Genomic DNA, 21,358 nt, shown 5'->3' with positions numbered 1-21,358 from the left:
CACCTCTGTTTGCAGCACATTTTGCTATGTTGTTTCTATAACTATTGAGCTACAGAAACAGCTTCCATTTCCCTCTATGGGAGTTAAAGAAATTGTGTAAAGCAGAACCACCCTCCTGTTTCTGTTAAAAAAAAATCCTAGTTGTCTAGATTTGCAGACAATTATTTCCATCTTGGCAACGATTTACTGAGATGGTGATAATACTTTAATTGTAGTCTACTTATGTTATTTTGAGATGTAAAACTTGCACTATAACACCTTTATTGATTCAAAGAGTTCATTTGCATATTGACAAAGAAAGCAATATCTCACAAAGGCAAAACACAGCTTGATACAGATGACTGTAACTTATCTGTGGGACTGTGTCGTTATGCTCGACTCTGGTATTAAACGTCCTTTAAAATATCAATAGTAATAAAAAATTTATAAAAAATATTTTTAACATAAAAACATGGCTTAAAATATAAATGACTTTCTGGGGACACATTCCCTTTAACCCCTCCAAACATCTATCGTAATAGTACGGCAGATGTTGGATATTTAAAAAATGGTGGCCGTATTATACATATGTATTATACAGCAAAAGCCGGCATTACGGCTCCTGATGCCTCAGTCAAAGTTGACCAAGGAGTCAATTTCCCAGAGGCATATGGGAACCATCATTTTGGGAAGGATAGCCGGCTTCCAGAACAAGATGAGTAGCCAGAGATACATAGCCATGACAGTTGGGAGACTATTGAAAGCTCACAGGCTTGTCTAGCTTTCATTAGCATCCTTGTGCCAGACAACGCCCATGATGAGGAATTGCACAGAATTGGGAAGCCATGAAGTAAAGTGATCTAGCAAATGGTTGGGTGCTTTATATTTAGGTTAAGTTCACACGATGTAACGTGCCGCGTGATCTGGCACATGTACGGCGTGTCAGAGTTTGCGTGCCGTAAACGCTCCCATTGATTTCAATGGGAGTTAGGAAGGATCGTATACGCCGCGTTATTTTGCGGCCGTGATTTTGCGGCCGCAAAATAACGCAGCATATACGATCCTAACTCCCATCGAAATCAATGGGAGCGTTTACGGCACGCAAACTCTGACACGCCGTATACGTGCCAAATCACGCGGCACGTTACATTGTGTGAACTTAACCTAAATATAAAGCACCCAACCATTTGCTAGATCACTTTACTTCATGGTTTCCCAATTCTGTGCAATTCCTCATCATGGATGATTTTAACAATCCCATAACACTATTATCTCACCATCTGCCACTCAGCTTGACTTTTTACAATTCACCTTCTCAAAACACAGCTACCTACCACACAAACAGGAATCTACACACTGTTAACACTCAGATCCTCAACATAGAAGATACCCTACAGTCGTCTTGGTTCTCTATCTCTTGGCTATTCAGTCTTGATCCGGACACTAAGCACTGCAACGAGGCTCTCAAAACTGCCCTGGATATATCCCCTACCCTCAAAACCTCCCAACACAGACACCAGAAACCATGGCATACGCTTAACACATATTCTTCAGTGGTGTTCAAGAAGTGCTGAACATCTGTGGAGAAAATCAAACGCATCTGCAGACTTCCTTCACTTCAAGGTTATGCTCAAAACCTACAACTCTGCTTTCTACCTTGCCAAACAAGCCTATTTCACCACTCTCATCTACTTCCTGTCCTCATCTCCTAAGGTGTAGGCACCCGTCACAGACCTCAGTGCTTCTAACTTGGCCACATATTTTAAAGACAGAATTAACATCTGTTGGAAAATAACACAATCTGCAAGCAGTATCAGCATCATTCCCTCCCTCCTCTTTGTTAACTTGCATCCTTTGTCCCAATAAGAGGAAGAAGTCTTCCAGTCTCTCTCTTCTTCTCTGCTACTATTTGCACAAGCTACCCTATTCATTCTTATCTTCTCCAATCTTTGTCCTTGCTGTTACTACTTATCTTACTACAATTTTAACCTCTTTGTTCTAGAATTTTCCCTTCATCTTCCAAATATGCTGTCATAAATAAAACCCTTCCTCGACCAATCCTGTGCTGCTAACTACAACTCATCTGTAACCTTCCTTTCATTGCTAAACTCCTGGAATGCTTGGTTTCTTCTCGCCTAATCTGCTACCTCTCTACTAACACTCTTCTGGATCTCTCAGCAACTTTTGACACTGTAGGCCACCAGTTTCTTCTCGGTATACACCACTGTCTTGGTTTTCCTTCTATTTTCCTATCTTTCTGACCACTCACTTAGTGTGTCATTGGGTCTTTCAAAAACTAAACTTCTTGTGTTCCCTGCATCTAACTGACCTAACCCTGATTTCTCCATTTCCATCTGTTCTTACCAAAACACTGAGGTAATATGCCTGCTGTCTCGGGTTGTATTTGACTCCATGTAGAAACGTTCCTCTGCTGTTGTATGAAAGAGGAGATTCTCATTGTTCATATGACCCTAAGGATGTTCTACTTGTTTATTATTTTCAGAGATATCATTAGTTTTAAGCATAATCAGGATTGGGATATTTATACGCAACTGTTGCTGCTCCCAATCCTGATGGTGTTTTCAAGCAGTGGTCAACAGCCTGGGAAACCAGAGCACCCCGGGCATAGGTGAGTATGGGATTTTTTTTTTTTTTCACCTTTACAAGCCTCTTGCCACTATAATAAAATATCCTGGATAACTCCATTAATGACACAAATGCTGCCATAAAATCATGAAATCGTTTGAAAATTTAGTTACGCTTTATAGCTACAAACTCCTTGCAGATGCTGTCCTTGTCAGGATTCAAACTCAGGACTCAAGTTCTACAAAGGCTGCAGTACTAACCACTTCACCACCGTGTTGCCCTTACACTATATTTTTTGTTTCAGTCAGGATACCCATTTTTTATATATTTGCAGCAGAAATTTCCAGTTTCCATTCAGTTCCCTTCTTACAGTAATAGCAACAAAGAAAGTAAAATAATATATTTATAAAGGATTAGTATATAAAGTTTACTGTATACAGATGCAAAAATGTACTTACTATTGAGCACTACATGCAAAAAACTCCCAAAAAACTCTTCATTACACTTACTTTTTGTAAGCACATTTAACATTATAGCCAGCAGCTGAATTTAGAACAGGAATCCCAAGGTCTTGATAAACTTGTTTCCAAACTGCTCCACTTTCAATCTTTCAATTTAAAGCAGAATATACAAGAAAAACTTTATGAATATGTAATATGATTTATGCAATTAAACAATTTCAAAAACAGCAATGAAAGAACAAAAAATCATAATACTAATTTGGTAACATTAAAAAAAAATCACAGATATCAAAAACAACATATATAAAAAATCAGAGTGATAGATACTTACATTACTAAATCCTCCAAGTTTATGTACAAGTCGGAACAATTTAAAAAGATTCAAGTTTCGGTAACCTAGCACAGGTCTTTTATTAATGGGAGTGCCTGGAAAAGAAATGAAGGAAAGTTGAAATTCACTGCTATAAACCTGTTTAAGGCCGGGTACCCACATGGCCTATAGGTATAAAGCAAACAGAAAGTCTTCTACAAACTTTTTTGATTCAATAATACCTATATGGAAAATGCCAGTGTCTCTGTAGGTACAAGTGACATGCTGTGATTTACAAAAACGCAACAATTTTGGAAATCGCAGGATGTCGACTGCAGATATTTTTCTGTAACACTGTGGCAAAATTGCAGCGTTTACACTACATGGGGCCCCAGCCTAAGAGCAAGACCCTGTGTAGTGAGCTGCAGCCATAAAGTGCTGCGGAAAAGACCACACTGGAAACGAATTGCATTTTTTTCTGCAGCGCTTTTCACAAAATTTTCCTCAGCTGACTTTCTGACCCTAATATACCTATGCAGAAAACCCCAGTGTTTCCGTAGGTATAATTGACATGCTGCGATTTACAAAACTGCTGCAGCCCTATGTTGCGGAAAAGCAGCTTACTTTGTTGCAGCTTTGGTGGGGGGATTTTGAGCTAAAGGGTTAAGCAGAAAGTATAAGTATCAGTGGGTAATATATAGGAAGCTCTGATACTTCTACTTTCTGATCAACCCACTCCTGGCTTTGGATTAAAAAACCCCGCCAAAGCTACAACAAAGAAAGCTGCTTTTCCGCAACATGGGGCTGTGGCAAAAAATGCTGTGTTTTACCTGCAAAATGGATGAGATTCACACAATCCAGAAAAAATCTGCAGTGAAAAAGCTGAATTTTCAAAAACATTTGCATTTTTATAAACTTCAGCATGTCAATTATACCTACCGAAACACTGATGTTTTCCAAAGAGGTATAAAAGGGACAGAAGGCTTGTAGAGGAAAACTCTGCAGACTTTCTGTGAAATATGATGCAGAAAAAAACACAATGCATTTCTGCTGTGTTCTTTTCCGCAGAATGATTTTGCTGCGTCTCGCTACGTGGGGTCTTATCCTAACCCCACGAGAGGAGTGCTGCAGACTGGTAAGATTCTCCTCCTGATGTTTCACACACGTTTATTTCAGGTGGCTTATTGAATCCTATTGCTCACCCCAATAAACCAGCAGTATGTGGGAAGACACGGATTGATTTACAAAAAAAAAAAGAAGCCATTGCTGATAGTATTCCAACTTTAAGAATACAATTGCTAGGTTTTACAATTAGAATATTTACAGAATAATTTATGTAGTTCTCTGGGAAGTTCCAATCATTTGATCAGAACACAGAATCTTGCATAACATAATATTCTTACCTCTGTCTTCCATAAATTTGTAAAGTTGTTGTAAAAAGTTCTCATTTTCATCAGGAAATGGTTCAACTTCATCCTATCACAAAAAGGAAAGGTACTTTATATTTAAATATATCATCTAATTTAAACAATTGTAACAAATCCTCACCTTGTCAAGGTATGAGAGTGGGGAGAAATTAGAATGAAACACTTAAGGTCAAAGGGGCTGTCTGGTGTGAAAGACAATCTTGCTAACAGGCTTATAATAATAATTTTAGGCTAAGTCCGCACATAGACAGAGTTTTCCTAGGTGGACTTTCTGCCCTAATTATACAAAGCTTTTCTGGTGCTGATTGTTTTTCTGCAATGTTTGGATAGGATTAGCTAGAATCCCATTCACTTTACAGGTACTGTAAAATGCTGGGGGGGTTTTGCCGCTACATAAGCAATGCATTTTTGCACTGTGGGGCTTCAGTCTGAAACAAATAAAAGAAGCAGTACTCCCCTTACCGATCAAGCTTAAGCTTTCTAAATCAATTAAACATCATTAATTGTCCTATCATTTATAACCATGTAAAGAACTTTTTCCTATATTAATAACTTTTCTCCACACATAATGTCATGGATAGAATATTATCCTATCATTTTCATTCAAGGTGCTGCTGCTGTCATAAATGGCTACAGTAACTACAAAGGGCTAGGCTTGCAGGTGCAAAAAATGGTAACTTCTGTTCTGAACTGTATTTTAGGGGTGTCATAAACTACTTCAGTCAGCTATTCAGACACCCTGGTCTTAGGGGGCCTCTGCAGTCTTCATGTCCAATTGTTTAAATATGCCTACCTACATTTGCGTAAAATTTGACAGTACAGTACTAAACTGAGTAACCATACCATGGAAATACATAGCATCACTTATCTTGAAGTTGCAGACAATTATAATTTAATGCTCAATTCTTCAGCCTATAGAGCTGAAATTTCACATTCATGATGTAGTGTACTGTGATAATTTACATAGTCTTCACACTATGCAGAAAAAGAAAATTTAAGGCCGGGTTCACGTCTGCACCCCGGTGTCCGCTTTCAGGTTTCCGTCTTCTGCCGACAGAAGACGGAAACCTGGCAGACAGTGACCGGCCGTGAGCGCCTGTGAGTGTTTTGTGCTCTCCGCAGCGAAACCGTTTTTTTTTTTAACCGGACACAAAGTCCTGTGTATCCGACTTTGTGTCCAGTTAAAAAGAAAACGGTTTTGCCACGGAGAGCACAAAACGCTCACAGGTGCTCACGACCAGACACTTTCCAAACCTATTCAAATGAAAGGGTTTCAAATCTGAGTGCAGGTTTCTGTCTCCTGTCCAGTTTCTCGGAAACCTGCAAAACGGAGATCGAGCGCTGATGTGAACCCGTCCTAAGATGGTTTATGTTACTAAAAAAAAAAAAAAAAAAGACATCACAATACAAATGTATACATTTGTTACCAATCAGGGAATTTAGACATTTAGATAAAAAGAACCTATATAAAACAGCAGAAAATGTACAAAGACTTGCCTCTTCTTCGCTACTGTTATCATCTTGGTCATCTTTGGTCTCCTCATCTTCTGTTTCACTACTTGAGCTGTCTTCCTTTACCTCAACCTTCCAATTAGGGGGTACAGTTTTATTTCTTATGAATTCCATGGCATAGTCTAGAGCTTAACAATATAAACAGCTATTGAAATATATTATATATACTTCTCTATATAAATCTCTGCATACAAGAGAAAAGGTCCTGACGGGATCTCATAAACCTTTTCTGACTGATTCTCTAGAAAAAGACCACATGACTAAAATGTCAATGTAAATGTTAGTGTAACTCACATCCAATAACTAAATGGGGTTTCCTTAAAGAGAGTCTACCACCTCCCCCAAACATATTCAACTACCACCACGTTACAGAACACAGTACAGTGATAACAGTATGCCTTTGGTATGGATATCACTTTTGTACAGGGGTGGGCAATTAATTTTCCCATGGGGCCGCATAAGAAATTGAAACTATGCTAGAGGGCTGCGCCACGGCAAATTTAGCTCCACCCACTTCTAAATTGACTCCGCCCATTCCCAATCATCTTTCCATGTGCCCCCACAAAGTATAAACCTCCTACAGTCACCCGTACATTATATGCCCCCACATTATAATGTTCCCTTCCAACTGTCCCACAGAAATAAGACCATCTCCTGGTGCCCCAGTTTAAACTGGGGGAGACTAGAGGAACAAGAAACTGGAGCAGCTGGAGGGGGACATTAAACAGTGGGGGTAGTTGGAGGGTGGCAATAAATTGACAGCTGGAGCGGGACATGAAACTGGGGGCAACTAGAGGGGGACATTAAAATCGGGAAGCTGGAAACAGACATTAAACCGTAGGGGTAGTTGGAGGGTGACATTAAACTGGGGGCAACTAGAAGCAGACAGGTCCCCCTCCAGCTACCTGAACAGTTTAATGCACCCTCCAGTTTAAGTGCCCTCTTCATCTACCCCCAGTTTCATGTCCCCCCCTCCATGTCTCCCTCAGTTTCATATCCCCCTTCATTTGCCCCATTTCATATCCTCCCCCTCCATCTCTCCTCCAGTTTCATGTCCCCCCACTCCATCTGCCATCTCTGCCCTAGTATAACATTCCCCTTCCATCTCTGCCCCTAGGTTACTGAGACACACACACACAAACATACAGACACATATAGACACACACACACACACACACACACATACAGACAGACACACACACTCTCCCCCCTGCATCTCTCATTCCCCAGTACCTTATTACACACACCACACGTCTCCATCTTCCTGCACTGTCCTGCCGGCACTAAGACACGCCCCCATAGACACGCCCCCTAGACACGCCTCCCTAGTCAAGCTGTGCGGGCCAGTCTGAATCAGTCAGAGCTTTGCCCAGGTCAATGTTGAAGTGCTATACACAAATTTCCCTTACCTGGTTTCAATATACAGTCGTTTTTAAAGGAGACATCACCAATATCTCGGATATCAGTCCTTACCACAGGAAAGCTGTCAGTATGAGAAAAGTTGTTAGAATCTGCACATGATCCACAGACTACAGAGAAAATGATAAGTCTACTTACAATTTACCATCTTTAAAAGAGCGCACAAGAATAAAGTCTTTCTTAATAGCTATGTCATCACGGCAGTCTGGTGATACTACCTGTTAAAGAAAGAAAAAACCTCTAGAGATATCACTAGTTAAAAACCCAGTAAGGAATGTGATTTTTATATCCATCCTTGCTGCAAAAACTGCTACACCAGCACCTATAAAACCTGAATTTGCAAGAGTTCAGATTGAAGCCCCTGTGAAATACTGTATCAAAGAGCCTCATATGATCAAATTAAAAATGGAGCTCTAAGAGGAACCTGAAACGCTGACAATTCTGTAAATTAAATTGTCTTGTATACTGTATAATGTTTAAAAAAAAGAACAGCTCTTACCAAGACTGGGACCCAAGTGGCTTTCTTTTTGTCTCCAATATTCAAGGAAACACAAACAACTTTCCCTAGTAATTCATCTCCAGCTTTATCCTCTTCCTCATCTTCATCACTGGATGATGTAGACGACTCTTCCTCTGGACTGCAATATACAAAAATATGATCGTGCAAATGTGATCGATGGAGAAGTCACCTGTAAAGCCAAACCCATTCCATTCTTCCTATTAGGGGATATTGATGTCACAAATAAGAGGTACGCCTTTCTAATTCCAAGAAATTTTAACTAAAAACATCATAAACAAACTATAGTTTAAAATCGCGTGACACTTTTCTAGGGAAACAATTGTATCATGGTAGAGCTCACCAGATGCTATACTAAGTTTTTGTCAGAAGAGTAAATATACTATTTTTTGGCCAAAGAGGGGTACAAAATTTGCAGCAATGCAAAGAATTACTTTAATAATTCATACCAGTTTTTAATAATTCATACCAGTTTCTAATAACCTGTTCTCTGCCATTGGCAGGGAGGTGGTTAACAGAAACTATAATCATTTAGGCTACAGTGACACAGAAACTTTGGCTGCAACTCTGTGTGCTGCCATTGTGACTTCTTTTTACAACTAGAAAATACAGCCGCAGCCTCCAGAGGGACACAATGCAACGTCATTTGCTTAAATTGCTGAAAGAATCACATGGCAACATGGCGATCTTTAGTCATGCCAAACTTGACCTATAGCCCTAGCTGTATTGTCACTAACCACACTGGTATGCAGCTGCAGCAGTATCCAGAAGCATTTCATATGAGCTGCATACTTTATTGCTTTTGGCAACTTATTTTTCAACATTGCACTTGTCATAAAAAAACAATAGCATCTGACACTTCTACCTGACCCCACTAGCAGTAAATTTTCTCCACCTTTCCGCCAGGGCTGGAGTAATAGTTAAGAGCCTGACATTTGTTTTGATGATTATCTTCAGTTTCTTCTCACCTCAGGTTCTACTCTTCCCATTTACCCTGACCAGTCTTTTGCAGACCAAGTCAGGGGTCACTTTGATGACCTCAGAATTTGTCTGCAGCTCTGTCTGGGAACTCATAGGCAGAATGAAGCTGAAGACACTGCTGACATGAACACCAGCAATTATTAGGAGCGCAGGTCATGTTAAAGCAGTAGGGGCACTAAAATATGGCCAGTATAGTCTGTCAAAAGGCAAAATAGCAAGAAAAAAGGTAACTGGCCTTGTTTTTTTTATCCCCAGTGTTCACTTTACAGGATAAAAAAGGTTATATTTTTCTAGTTCAGCTATTTTCAGACTTGGGGATCCTAATGTGATTGTGTATTATTATTATTATTATTATTATTATTATTTTTGTTGTTGTTTATTTATATAGCATTAAAGGGACCATTAAAGGGATCTTATCATTCACAACAAATTTTTTGTCTCTAACACATAGGAATAGCTATAAGAAAGGCTATTCATCTCCTACCTTTAGATGTCTTCTCCGGTTTTCGCCAGTATGCAAATGAGTTCTCTCACAGCACTGGGGGCGGGCCCCAGTGCTCAAACAGCACTGGGGGCTTCCCCAATGCTGCCAGAGAACTCTCCAGCGCCATCTCCATCTTCTTCAGGAACGTCCTCTTCATGCCTCTTCTTCCGGCGCAGGCGGTGACACTTGGTGGCCTCGGGCTGAGCCGACTGCGCATGCCCAGAATCCACAAGAAAATGGCTGCTTACTTACTGTGTATGCGGCCATTTTTCTTGTGGTCACGGGCATGCGCAGTCAGCTCTGCCCGAGGCCTACAAGAGAACTCGTTTGCATACCGACGAAAACCGGGATTTTTACGGAACGGCGGCACGGAGAAGACATCTAAAGGTAGGAGACAAATAGCCTTTCTTAAGGCTATTACTACGTGTTAGGGACAAAAAAATTCATTCTGAATGATTGGATCCCTTTAATTCCACGGTGCTTTACATTTGAGGGTTTACATACAGTACACAAAATATACAAACAGATGTAATACTAACGATGACCGACTGGCATAGTGGGGTAGAGGACCCTGCCTGCAAGGGCTTACAATCTATGAGGGAGGAGGGATAGAGACAGAAGGTGAGGGTAGAGACTGTTCAGGTGGTGGTGTGGTGACAGTAGTGTTACTGGAAGTTGTAGGCCTTCCTAAATAGGTGGGTTTTGGGGCTTTCTTGTTTATTTTCATATGTGAAATAGGAAAAGGGTAGTGATTTCTTTTTAGATTTTTTTTTTTTAATATATATACCGTATTTTTCGGACTATAAGACGCACTTTTTTTCCCCAAAATTTTTGGGGAAAATAAGGGTGCGTCTTATAGTCTGAAGGTGGCGCCTGGCACACGCTGTAATAGAGAGGCGGAAGTCGGCAAGTGATAGACGCCATTACAGGTGCCGGGGCCTGAGACATCGCTGCCCTGTCCTGCATGAAGCCAGCAGCGGGAGGAGTGATGCTGCTATTCCGCTCCTCCGTCCCCCCGCCGCTGGCTTCAGGCAGGGCAGGGCAGCGATGTCTCAGGCCCCGGCGTCTATCCCTCCCCGGCATCCGCCTCTCTAGTACAGCGGATGCCGGGTCAGTATCCGTGGCCCCTTCTCCCCCGGGGCCGGTCCCCACCGGCCCCGTACCTGTGAGGTTGCAGGCCGGCTCCTGCGCGGCGATATCGCAGGAGCCGACCTGTTCGGGTGACAGCCGGGAGCCTAATGAGGCTCCCCGGCCTGTCACGGCTATATTAGTATTGCGGCTGGTCTCTATGACCAGCCGTAATACTAATAGACAGAATGTCCCATAGACGGCAATACAGTTGTATTGCCGTCTATGGGACTTGCGATCAAGTGACCGCAGGTTCAAGCCCCCGGGGGGGAATAAAATAGTAAAAAAAATAAAAATAAAAAAGCTTTAAAAATATGAAATAAATAAAAGTTCTAAATCACCTCCTGTTTTTTTTTCAATACAAGGTGATCTAAGCAATAGATATCCCCCAAAATGGTATAACTAAAAAGTACAGCTGGCCCCGCAAAAAAAACGCCCTATACATCCCCGTACAGCTGCAGGGTCTCCTGTCAATGTGGCCTTGCAGCTGTTGCAAAACTACAACTCCCATATATTAAATATTTTACCAGTTTTTGCTTCAAAATTTTTTTTCCCTATTTTCCTCCTCTAAATCCTAGGTGCGTCTTATAGTCTGAAAAATACGGCATATTTACGGCATATTGTAAGTTCCATTCAACTTTACTACATGCTGCTTTGGATCACCATAGCAATGGGAGGCACAACAATGGCCCTTTGTCAGTACTGGATTAATTGGTCAAAACCAATGCTGATCCCCAATCGAAGAAAAAAAATGTGGTTCAAATCAATACATGCATATCAGCACCTGGAGATAGTATTAGGTTTGTTGGCATAAGGACCTTGAGAAATATTGATGATTTTTCAACTTCTACAGATGATCTGTTTACATGTACAAAATGCTAAATTAAATTCATCATTCGTTTGCTGTTGTACCACTGATCAATTTGTCAAGTATTATTTAAATCTGCCCACTTGTTCAAAAGATATGGTCCCTGGTAGGTTATATATGAATTAGTTCTTGTTCTCCATGTGGGTGATCACCTCATTTTCCCTGAGAAAATGAAAGGTTAACGGGTTAAAATAAAAAAGACCAAATTGATTAGAGGTAAAGCGGCAATCATATTAGATGTGAAATTTATTTGTACTTGGCTACTGGTCCTCTTTAACCCCTTATTCCAGCTACCCAGTATATATTTAAGGAAGGCTAAATGATACTATTTGGAAGTACAATTTGCCCTGCAACAATTATGTCCTCATACACTTCTGTGAATGAAAGGATAAAAAAGTTATGGCTTTTGGAAGACAGGGGAGAAAAAAAAACCCCCAAAAACTGAAAATTTAAAAATTGGAAAAGGATTAATGTCACTCCAGACTTTAACTATCTTAAAAACAAAGTGAACTCTGGGTTAAAGATGCCCTTCACGATGACTGAGAAGGTCACACTGATTAAGATGGTCCTTTTTCCAAAGATTTTGTATATGTACATAATGTATATGTTGTAAGCCGATGGCTGGTCAGGTAATGGAGGGGGTGTACATGTCACCCAGACTACTAAGGTGGGTGAGATGAGAAAACTCCAGAAAGAATGTTTCTCAGCAGATAATTCTGTCTGCTGAGTGTTATTTCAAAGTTCCGGTTACTGGGCTGGATTTTTAGGAATGGCAGGTAGGTTTGGTAGTGGGACCTGTCATTCCACCCCCCTCCAGTCCACACTTTGGGGATGTTCCGACAGCGACTCAGCTGCAGAGAGTCTCTCCTTGTCAAGGAGGCTTAAGAAGTTGCTCCAGCAGCAACACTTTGGCAGAGCTTGGCTGGAGAGCCAACAGAGAGGTCATAGTTTTGGAGCTGTGTCCTGAGTGATTCAACTGGCTTTTGGATTTTTGTCATTCTAGGTGAGGTAACCTATTCTGTGTTTAGTTAGAGCCTAGTCAGGCAGGTATTTATTTTTGTATTGTGTCCTTTTGTTGCTGCACTACCTTTTTGAGTAAAAATAAACTCTACCTTTGTTTTGGACTTAAGAAACTGGACTTGTGTGTCTATGCCACCTCACCTAGCAACCCCAGACCCTGACAATGTATATGTACAACTCATTTTCAAAGTCATTAATACCTCTGTTTAAGAATCATTTGGAAAGGTAAGTCCTCTAAGAAGGGGTTTAATACATTATGAATGGCTTTCTTACACTGACAGAACATACTGAGCTAGATCATTAATTGAACACCTCTCGAACATCAATAATCTGATAGAATTGGGCACAATTCTCTTTTTCATCTCTCAAAATCAGGATTGTTTTTTTTATAGTAATGAATGCAAGGGCAAGATATTACATCAGTCCATTTAAAGTGTGTACCTCCAATTATAAAACAACTTTTCATAAATGAATAGTGCATGTGAACATAAGCAACTTTATATATCTTATTAAATAAATCTGTTTCCTTCTCCACTTATTAAGCTCCTCTGTCTCATTCACCTCAAACACAGAACTTTGGAGAGAGGAGGTGAAGAAAGACGTTGTTAACCCTTAAGTATTATCATGGTGTCTATCATAATGATATGTGTATGATAGTGGGGTATGATAGACACTATGATAGGGATAATGGATTTATTATCTTATGTGCAGGCAGTGCTGTATGTTTTCCATGTGAGGCAAATATGTTATGATCTTTGTTAAGAAAAACTATCAAAAAACACAGCACTGGCTTAAAATGGTGATGGGTGAGGGTTTATCTGGCCCAAAATACATATAAGAGATACGGAAGATACCTGGAGTGAATATAAGAGAGTAACATTTGGTCCACATGTGGTCTACTTTGTGTAAAAGCTCTTATAGTTTACTAGAAGAGCAACATTATAGCACAGATGTGACTTGTAGTATTACAAAGATGCATGACATTTTGTTTTTTTTTCTGGAATTGCTATATCAAATACTAAATTGGTAAAAAAAACACGTTATAATTCAATTCACACTCACATGTGATTAGACCTTCTTCCCCGATTAGTTTTTTTTCCAATTACAGGAGTTCCAAAGTGTTCTGGATTGGTCAGTGGAAGTTGGTCTAGTGTCTGTTGAAAATAAAGAGATAACATTGATTTTAATCATAGCAGTTTCAGGTAGTTTATTTTATTATTATATGACCATGTTACAGATCAGTTCCATTCAAACTAATGGGGATGAGCTGCAATAACAAACATAGTCACTACACAAAGAACGGTGCTAGGCTTGGTAAGTAATGAAGAGTTGTTATATTTATTAATGATGGATAAATCTGGGTTTGGCAAATGTCCGCACAATGTTACCTAGTTAAACATATTGGGGGAAAATTAGCAATCCCTCGACAAAAGTTTTCTTGGCCAACATAATTATTATTCATTTTTCTGGTGTGACTTATACTGGTAATCTACGCCAATTCAATTTAGGGCATGCACCTGATTTATGATGAGGCTGAAGCCATCTTCATAAATCGCTTGCCTCACGCCTGTTAGGCCCTTTATTAAGACTGGTGTATGAAATGCCAGTCTTAATAAATCTGCCCCATTGTGCTTACTATAGAATTTAGTGTAGGTGGGATGATGGAATGAAGCTGATTTTCAGGGTATGGGGTAGGCCCCTTTTGTCCAATAACAAATATTAGACAATTGTACGCGTCCAATTTTTGGACAAGGTAATTTCCTGTTCCAATAAAACAGAGGTTCTCAAACTTATTTTGTCTACCGCCCACTTCGAGAATTAATTATTTTCTAGCGCCCCCCAAATTTTTTTACTTTACTACATCTTAAGAATCACAATCGCAGTCATTATGTTAATAATTAAATTATGTGTGTCATGTGAAAATAAGTCACTAGAAACTTCTCGCTTTGCATTGGAGCTTACCGCCATCTATGGTACAGTTTGACAATTTTTGGACAGGAAATAGTTACTGTCTAGTCTCCTAGATGGCGTTACACGAGGAAACGCGCGTTAAGCGTAAAGGAGCAGTAAAGTTTGTGTTAAAAGCAAAAAACAATTTTAAAGGGGTAGCCTCATGAAGCTTGATGCCTTCTATGCTGCCTAAAAATCTTCTTTCTTCCTGTTTGCTCGCGTCAATTAGCCCCGCCCCCAAATTAGCATGTAGCTCCAACCACCACATAGCGTGATCCTATGGGATGACTGATGACACCCCCCTCTATCTCACAGCAGGGAGCTAGGTGATGTGTATGTGATGTGTATGTGTGGTGCAGACACAGGTTGGCTCCGTACACTCAGACCCCCCCTCTCTCCCCCCACACAGCAGGGAGCTACGTCATGTGGCTCCCTCAGCAATGAGCAGGGGGCCAGGTGCTAGTGTCCATAATGAAGTGAAAAAAGTAAGATAGTGGACAAACAAAGCAGTTTTGCTGAAGCAGTGTATTTAGGAAAAGTCTTACATCCACATTAACAAGCAGTATAGATAGGATCCTTGTGATGGGACAACCCCTTTAAATTAGCCATCGCCCCCCCTAAACCGCTTCAACGCCCCCCAATCTTCTCTGTGCCCTTTACTGCCCCCCTGTAGGCCTCCAGCGCCCACAAGGGGGCGTTATCGCCCACTTTGAGAAAGACTGCAATAAAACCATGCTTCCCTGCACATAGACATTTTTTGATGATTTTGGTGTGGAGGACCATCAGTATGACAGTGTGCTGATCATAATATGATTGAATAAGTCAATAAATAAATTGAATAGATAAATTGGAATGCTGATTACTTATGCCTGACGACATTGTCCAACAGCAGTGTAACAAAGACCTCCAAGATCTGCTATCAATATGCCAGAGACAATAATTCTCTAGAATACTAAGTATACACATGTGCTATACAAGCAATCAAAGAACTGTTTCTTCATTTTCCATTTAATATAAGTTAATATAATATTAAATACATTGGCACATTTGTTGTTTTTCACCATTTCTTCTAATAAAAAGGGTCAATAAATTAATGGTATGTGTTTTTACGTGTGGCTCACCAAATACAGTAATAATAATAATAAAAAAAGAAAATGTCTTTTTTCTTAAAACATGTTTAATAATAATAAAACATTTGGTGTCTTAGCATCGATATTAATTAGAGATGAGCGAACGGCGTTCGATCAAATTGGTATTCGATCGAATATCAGGCTGTTCGAGGTACTCGATTCCAATCGAATACCACACGGTAAACGCAGTAACGATTCGTAGCCTTTCCCACCTTCCCTGGCACTTTTTTTGCATCAATAACTGTGCAGGGGAGGTGGGAGAAGAACTACGACAACAGAGGCATTGAAAAAAAAATTGGAAAAAGCCATTGGCTGCCGAAATCAGGTGACCTTGGATTTATAAGAATAGTCGCCGCTATCTTCGTCTCATTTTGCGGCTTGGAGACATAGGGACAGCAAATTGTCAGGCTATATACACTCAATCCAGTTATCCACGCTGTGTACCCCCAAAACCTAACTGGGATACACAGCAATTGTCAGGCTATATACGCTCAATCCAGCTTTCCACGGTGTGTACCCTCAAAACCTAACTGGGATACACAGCAATTGTCAGGCTATATACGCTCAATACAGCTATCCATGGTGTGTACCCCCAAAACCTAACTGGGATACACAGCAATTGTCAGGCTATATATGCTCATTCCAACTATCCACGGTGTGAACCCCCCAAACCTAACTGGGATACACAGCAATTGTCAGGCTATATACGCTCAATGCAGTTTTTAAAGGTGTGTACCCCCAAAACCTAAGTGGAATACACAGCAATTGTCAGGCTGTATACGCTCAATTCAGTTTTTAACGGTGTGTACCCCCCAAACCTAAGTGGAATACACAGCAATTGTCAGGCTATATACGCTCAATCCAGTTTTTAAAGGTGTGTACCCCCCCCCAAACCTAAGTGGAATACACAGCAATTGTCAGGCTATATACGCTCAATTCAGTTTTTAACGGTGTGTTCCCCCAAACCTAAGTGGGATACACAGCAATTGTCAGGCTATATACGCTCAATTCAGTTTTTAACGGTGTGTTCCCCCAAACCTAAGTGGGATACACAGCAATTGTCAGGCTATATACGCTCAATCCAGCTTTCCATGGTGTGTACCCCCAAAACCTAACTGGAATACACAGCAATTGTCAGGCTATATACGCTCAATCCAGTTTTTAAAGGTGTGTACCCCCCACCCCCCAAACCTAAGTGGAATACACAGCAATTGTCAGGCTATATACGCTCAATTCAGTTTTTAACGGTGTGTTCCCCCAAACCTAAGTGGGATACACAGCAATTGTCAGGCTATATACGCTCAATTCAGTTTTTAACGGTGTGTTCCCCCAAACCTAAGTGGGAGACACAGCAATTGTCAGGCTATATACGCTCAATCCAGCTTTCCATGGTGTGTACCCCCAAAACCTAACTGGGATACACAGCAATTGTCAGGCTATATACGCTCAATGCAGTTTTTAATGGTGTGTACCCCCCAAACCTAAGTGGAATACACAGCAATTGTCAGGCTATATACGCTCAATTCAGTTTTTAAAGGTGTGTACCCCCAAAACCTAAGTGGAATACACAGCAATTGTCAGGCTGTATACGCTCAATCCAGTTTTTAACGGTGTGTACTCCCCCCCCCCAAACCTAAGTGGAATACACAGCAATTGTCAGGCTATATACGCTCAATTCAGTTTTTAACGGTGTGTTCCCCCAAACCTAAGTGGGATACACAGCAATTGTCAGGCTATATACGCTCAATCCAGCTTTCCATGGTGTGTATCCCCAAAAACCTAAGTGGTATATAGAAAATCTGTGTATAGTATATATACGCTGAATCCAGCTTTCCTGGTTGTATTCCACTCCCAAATAAAAGTGGTATACAGCTAAATATAAAATAGCATCTCTGTTTATGGGCTGAAGCTGAATGGTGGGCCTGACACCTTAAACGCTGCTGGGGCAAGTGACAACTCCAAAAGAGGGGTAAAAGAATTAATCCTGGGGGTGGCATGGCTGAATTGGCACTAATGGGCACAAAATAACATCTCTGTTTATGGGCTGAAGCAAAGGAATGGGGCATAAACTTAAAATGCAGGGGCCCCAATCTGTCTCTAACTCAGGAGAGCATAGACACGCAGGTTCTATCATGTAGTTACAAGTAAAAGAGTGGCTCTGCAAGTGACAGTTGGGGTTCATGGTGTATACTCTATGCCACCATGATTTTAAGGAGACGTTCAGCCAGGGTTTTTATACTGACTGCCAGATTTGGAGTTGGGAAGGAATTTTTTCTCCTGAAATGGGGAAATTGGCATAATCCTCATGGGGTTTATTGACTTCCCCTGGATCAACACTGTAAGGATTGGAGGGTTATAGGTTGGACTTGATGGACTAATGTCTTTATCCAACCTCATCTACTATGTAACTATGTAACCAAAAAGGCTAACTGCGGGGTGTACTTGCACCCCCTCGCCAAACTCACCCAAACCTCAGCTGGGGGAAGCCTCCACTCACCCCAAGGGCCACAGGTCCAACTTCTACACCCAATACGTATAAGGCACAGAGGGATCAGAGAGGACAGGGCTGTGGTTGGCCAGGTACTCACGCAACATGCGCCTATACTTTTCCCTCCTGATGACACTAGGCCCCTCAGTGGTGGTAATTTGGCCAAGGGGGGGGGGGGGGGGCATTCACGTGTCCCAGACCTTGGAGAATGTTCCCCTGGTGGTTGTGGACCGGATGGCAGTTGTTAGCCTCTTGGAGGAAATCTCCTCTCTGCCGCCAGTGAGGGTTTACGATAACATTTCCATCATATTCTGCACCAGTTGCTTGTGGCAATCATTTATGCGATTTTTCAACTCCCCTACCAGAACAAAGGATGAGATTCTTTTCTTATACCGGGGGTCGAGGATTGCAAAAATCCAGTATTGTTTGCTCTCCATGATGTGAACTATGCCTTTGTCTCTTGAAAAGCAACCCAACATGAACACTCTAGTCAGCCATGTGTGCCAGAGTGTTACTTGGCATGACTTCGCTGCCCCCAACTGGAAGGGTTACTCTCCATTTCCTCCATTTTCCACTCCCCTTCACACCATCCATACTGAAGCAATGGGATGCACTGAACTTCCCCTCAAGCCTCATGTGGGACAGTGACATGAAATGCCACTTCATCCCCCTCGTCTTCCTCTGCCAGCCAACGGTGCGAAGATGACAGGAGTGTGCTCTGAATGTTTTCAGCCTAGCAGAGGCTACTTTTCACTTATGTAAATGGCCGCACTTTCACCAGTATATCAAGCACAATGGTGTAGGTTTCAAAGAACCTTTGCACCAACAAGTTGAAAACGTGGGCCATGTGTGAACCGTGTTTGAGTCTGGCAAGCCCCAGATCTGCTACCCGGTTCCGGCCATTATCACATACGCAAACATGCCTGGGCCCAGGTGCAGCAGGGAAAACCACATTGCCGTCGCATCGAAGATGACATCCCTAACCTCGGGGGAAGTGTGTTTTCTGTCGGCCAAGCTGATGAGCTTCATCACAACCTACCAACCTGCCTTCCAAACCTCATAACTTTTTTATTTTTCCATTCATGGAGCCATATAAGTGCTTAATATTTGCAGGAAAAATAGTAATATATGGCACCATTGTGAACTATGATTGCGGGCATTAGCTCCGGGTCTCCACTGTACACTGTACCTGGTAGCTATGATGGCCACGCTGCAGCAGAGCAGCTGGCATCTTTAAAGAACCAGCATCTGCTGTAATAGTACGTGGATGTTGAGAAGGGATTAAAGAGCAGATTTTGATGAATTAGTTTTCAAGTGTCATGTCTCAGATGCAGAACCCCCAAAGTTTCAGTGCAACAGAAATCCCCCCAGAATGACTCCATTTTAGAAACTACATCCCTCAAGGAACATATCAAGGGTATAGTGAGCATTTTGACATTTCCACAGCTGTTTTACAGATTTTATTAACATTGGGACATAAAAAGTCAAAATTATTATTTTTTGTCCAATAAAGCATTGCTTTAGTGCTAATGGGTTAAAGGAGAACATACATGCACAGTTTGTTACAAAATTTCTCCTGAACACAGCAATACTAAATTTGTGGCTCTAAACTGTTGTATGGGTATATGATGGGGCTTGGAATGGAAAGACTACAATTTGACTTTTGGAGGGCAAATTCTGTTGAAATAGTTTTCATATAACCATGTCTCAGAGCCCCTAATGCACCAGTACAGTGAAAGACCCCAAAAAGTGACCCCATTTTGGATACTACACACCATAAGAAATTAATTAAGGATCAAAGTGAGTAGTTTGACCCCACAGCTGTTTCACAAATCTTATTAACCTTGGTATGTGAAAATGAAAAATTACTTTTTTTCCAATGAAACATCGCTTCAGTCCCAAATTTTTCATTTTCACAAGTGTTTAAAAAGGAAAATTCACCCCACAATTTGATATGCAATTTATCCTGAGTACAGAAATACCTCTCATGTGGATGAAAAAGGCTGTTTAGGCACACAGGAGGGCACAGAAGACTAGGAGCGTCATTAAGGTTTTGGAGGACAGAATCATTTTAAGGTGCCATGATATATTTGTAGAGCTACTGAAGGTGTCAGTGCACTTTTGGAAACTGCACCCATCAAAAAAACTTATCAAGAGAGTGATAGGCAGAAGGACGTTCCTGGCTAATGGTCAGAAACGCCCTTCTGACCATAGAGCACTACGGGACCGGCACCGTAAGATCTTTACACCGGGCACAGATCGGGAAAGCCGACAGTGCGCTGAACTCAGCGCACTGTCAGCTTTCCGGCAGTGTATAACACTGCCTGTGCCCAAAAGTGGTGAAAGGTCCTCTTTAAATTAAGGTGGCACTCCCTGCAATGTCAGCTACATGTGCTCTCCTATACACTGGATAAAGTGAAAATGCGAGTATATGGACCTCCAAATTAACCAGTCATATCTCTAAAATGATGTAGGTTACAGACATGATCTTGGTCTTATTTTAGGAATTCCTGGCTTTAAAGGGGCTCTATCAGCAAAATCATGCTGATAGAGCCCCACATATGCGTGAATAGCCTTTAAAGAAGACCTTTCATCAGATCGGGCACAGGCAGTTTTATATACTGCTGGAAAGCTGACAGTGCGCTGAATTCAGCACACTATCGGCTTTCCCGATCTGTGCCCGGTGTAAAGCGCTATCGGTCCCGGTACCGTAGCGCTTTAGTGTCAGAAGGGCGTTTCTGACAGTTAGCCAGGGACGCCCTTCTGCCCAGCAGCGCCTATCGCGCTGTACAGTGTGAGCGGGGAGGAACGCCCCCTCCCTCTGCTCACACAGCTCGTCCATAGACGAGTATTATCAGGAGAGGGAGGGGGGAGTTCCTCACCGCTCCACAGTACAGTGTGATAGGTGCTGCTGGGCAGAAGGGCGTCCCTGGCTAAGTGTCAGAAACACCCTTCTGACTGTAAAGCCCTACGGTACCGGGACCGATAGCGCTTTACACCGGGCACAGATCGGGAAAGCCGATAGTGCGCTGAATTCAGCGCACTGTCAGCTTTCCAGCAGTATGTAGAACTGCATGTGCCCGATCTGATGAAAGGTC

The 21,358-nt window shown here is 41.5% G+C and overlaps 1 protein-coding gene across 1 annotated transcript in view; it reads right to left on the bottom strand.

The window, feature by feature from the left end:
• Positions 1–21,358, bottom strand: part of ARID4B (AT-rich interaction domain 4B) — a 133,180-nt gene that overhangs the window by 38,112 nt on the left and 73,710 nt on the right. The window contains exons 7-14 of the mRNA XM_075267766.1: positions 13,755–13,846; positions 8,194–8,332; positions 7,833–7,912; positions 7,685–7,758; positions 6,261–6,403; positions 4,740–4,812; positions 3,358–3,452; positions 3,075–3,172 (exon numbers count right to left, since the gene is read on the bottom strand). Of these exons, the coding sequence (XP_075123867.1) occupies positions 3,075–3,172; positions 3,358–3,452; positions 4,740–4,812; positions 6,261–6,403; positions 7,685–7,758; positions 7,833–7,912; positions 8,194–8,332; positions 13,755–13,846 (794 nt within the window). The remainder of the gene's footprint in view (positions 1–3,074; positions 3,173–3,357; positions 3,453–4,739; positions 4,813–6,260; positions 6,404–7,684; positions 7,759–7,832; positions 7,913–8,193; positions 8,333–13,754; positions 13,847–21,358) is intronic.

This window comes from Leptodactylus fuscus, chromosome 3 (genome assembly GCF_031893055.1).
Source record: "Leptodactylus fuscus isolate aLepFus1 chromosome 3, aLepFus1.hap2, whole genome shotgun sequence".
NCBI lineage: Eukaryota > Metazoa > Chordata > Amphibia > Anura > Leptodactylidae > Leptodactylus > Leptodactylus fuscus.
This window is presented reverse-complemented; position numbering and strand designations above follow the sequence as displayed.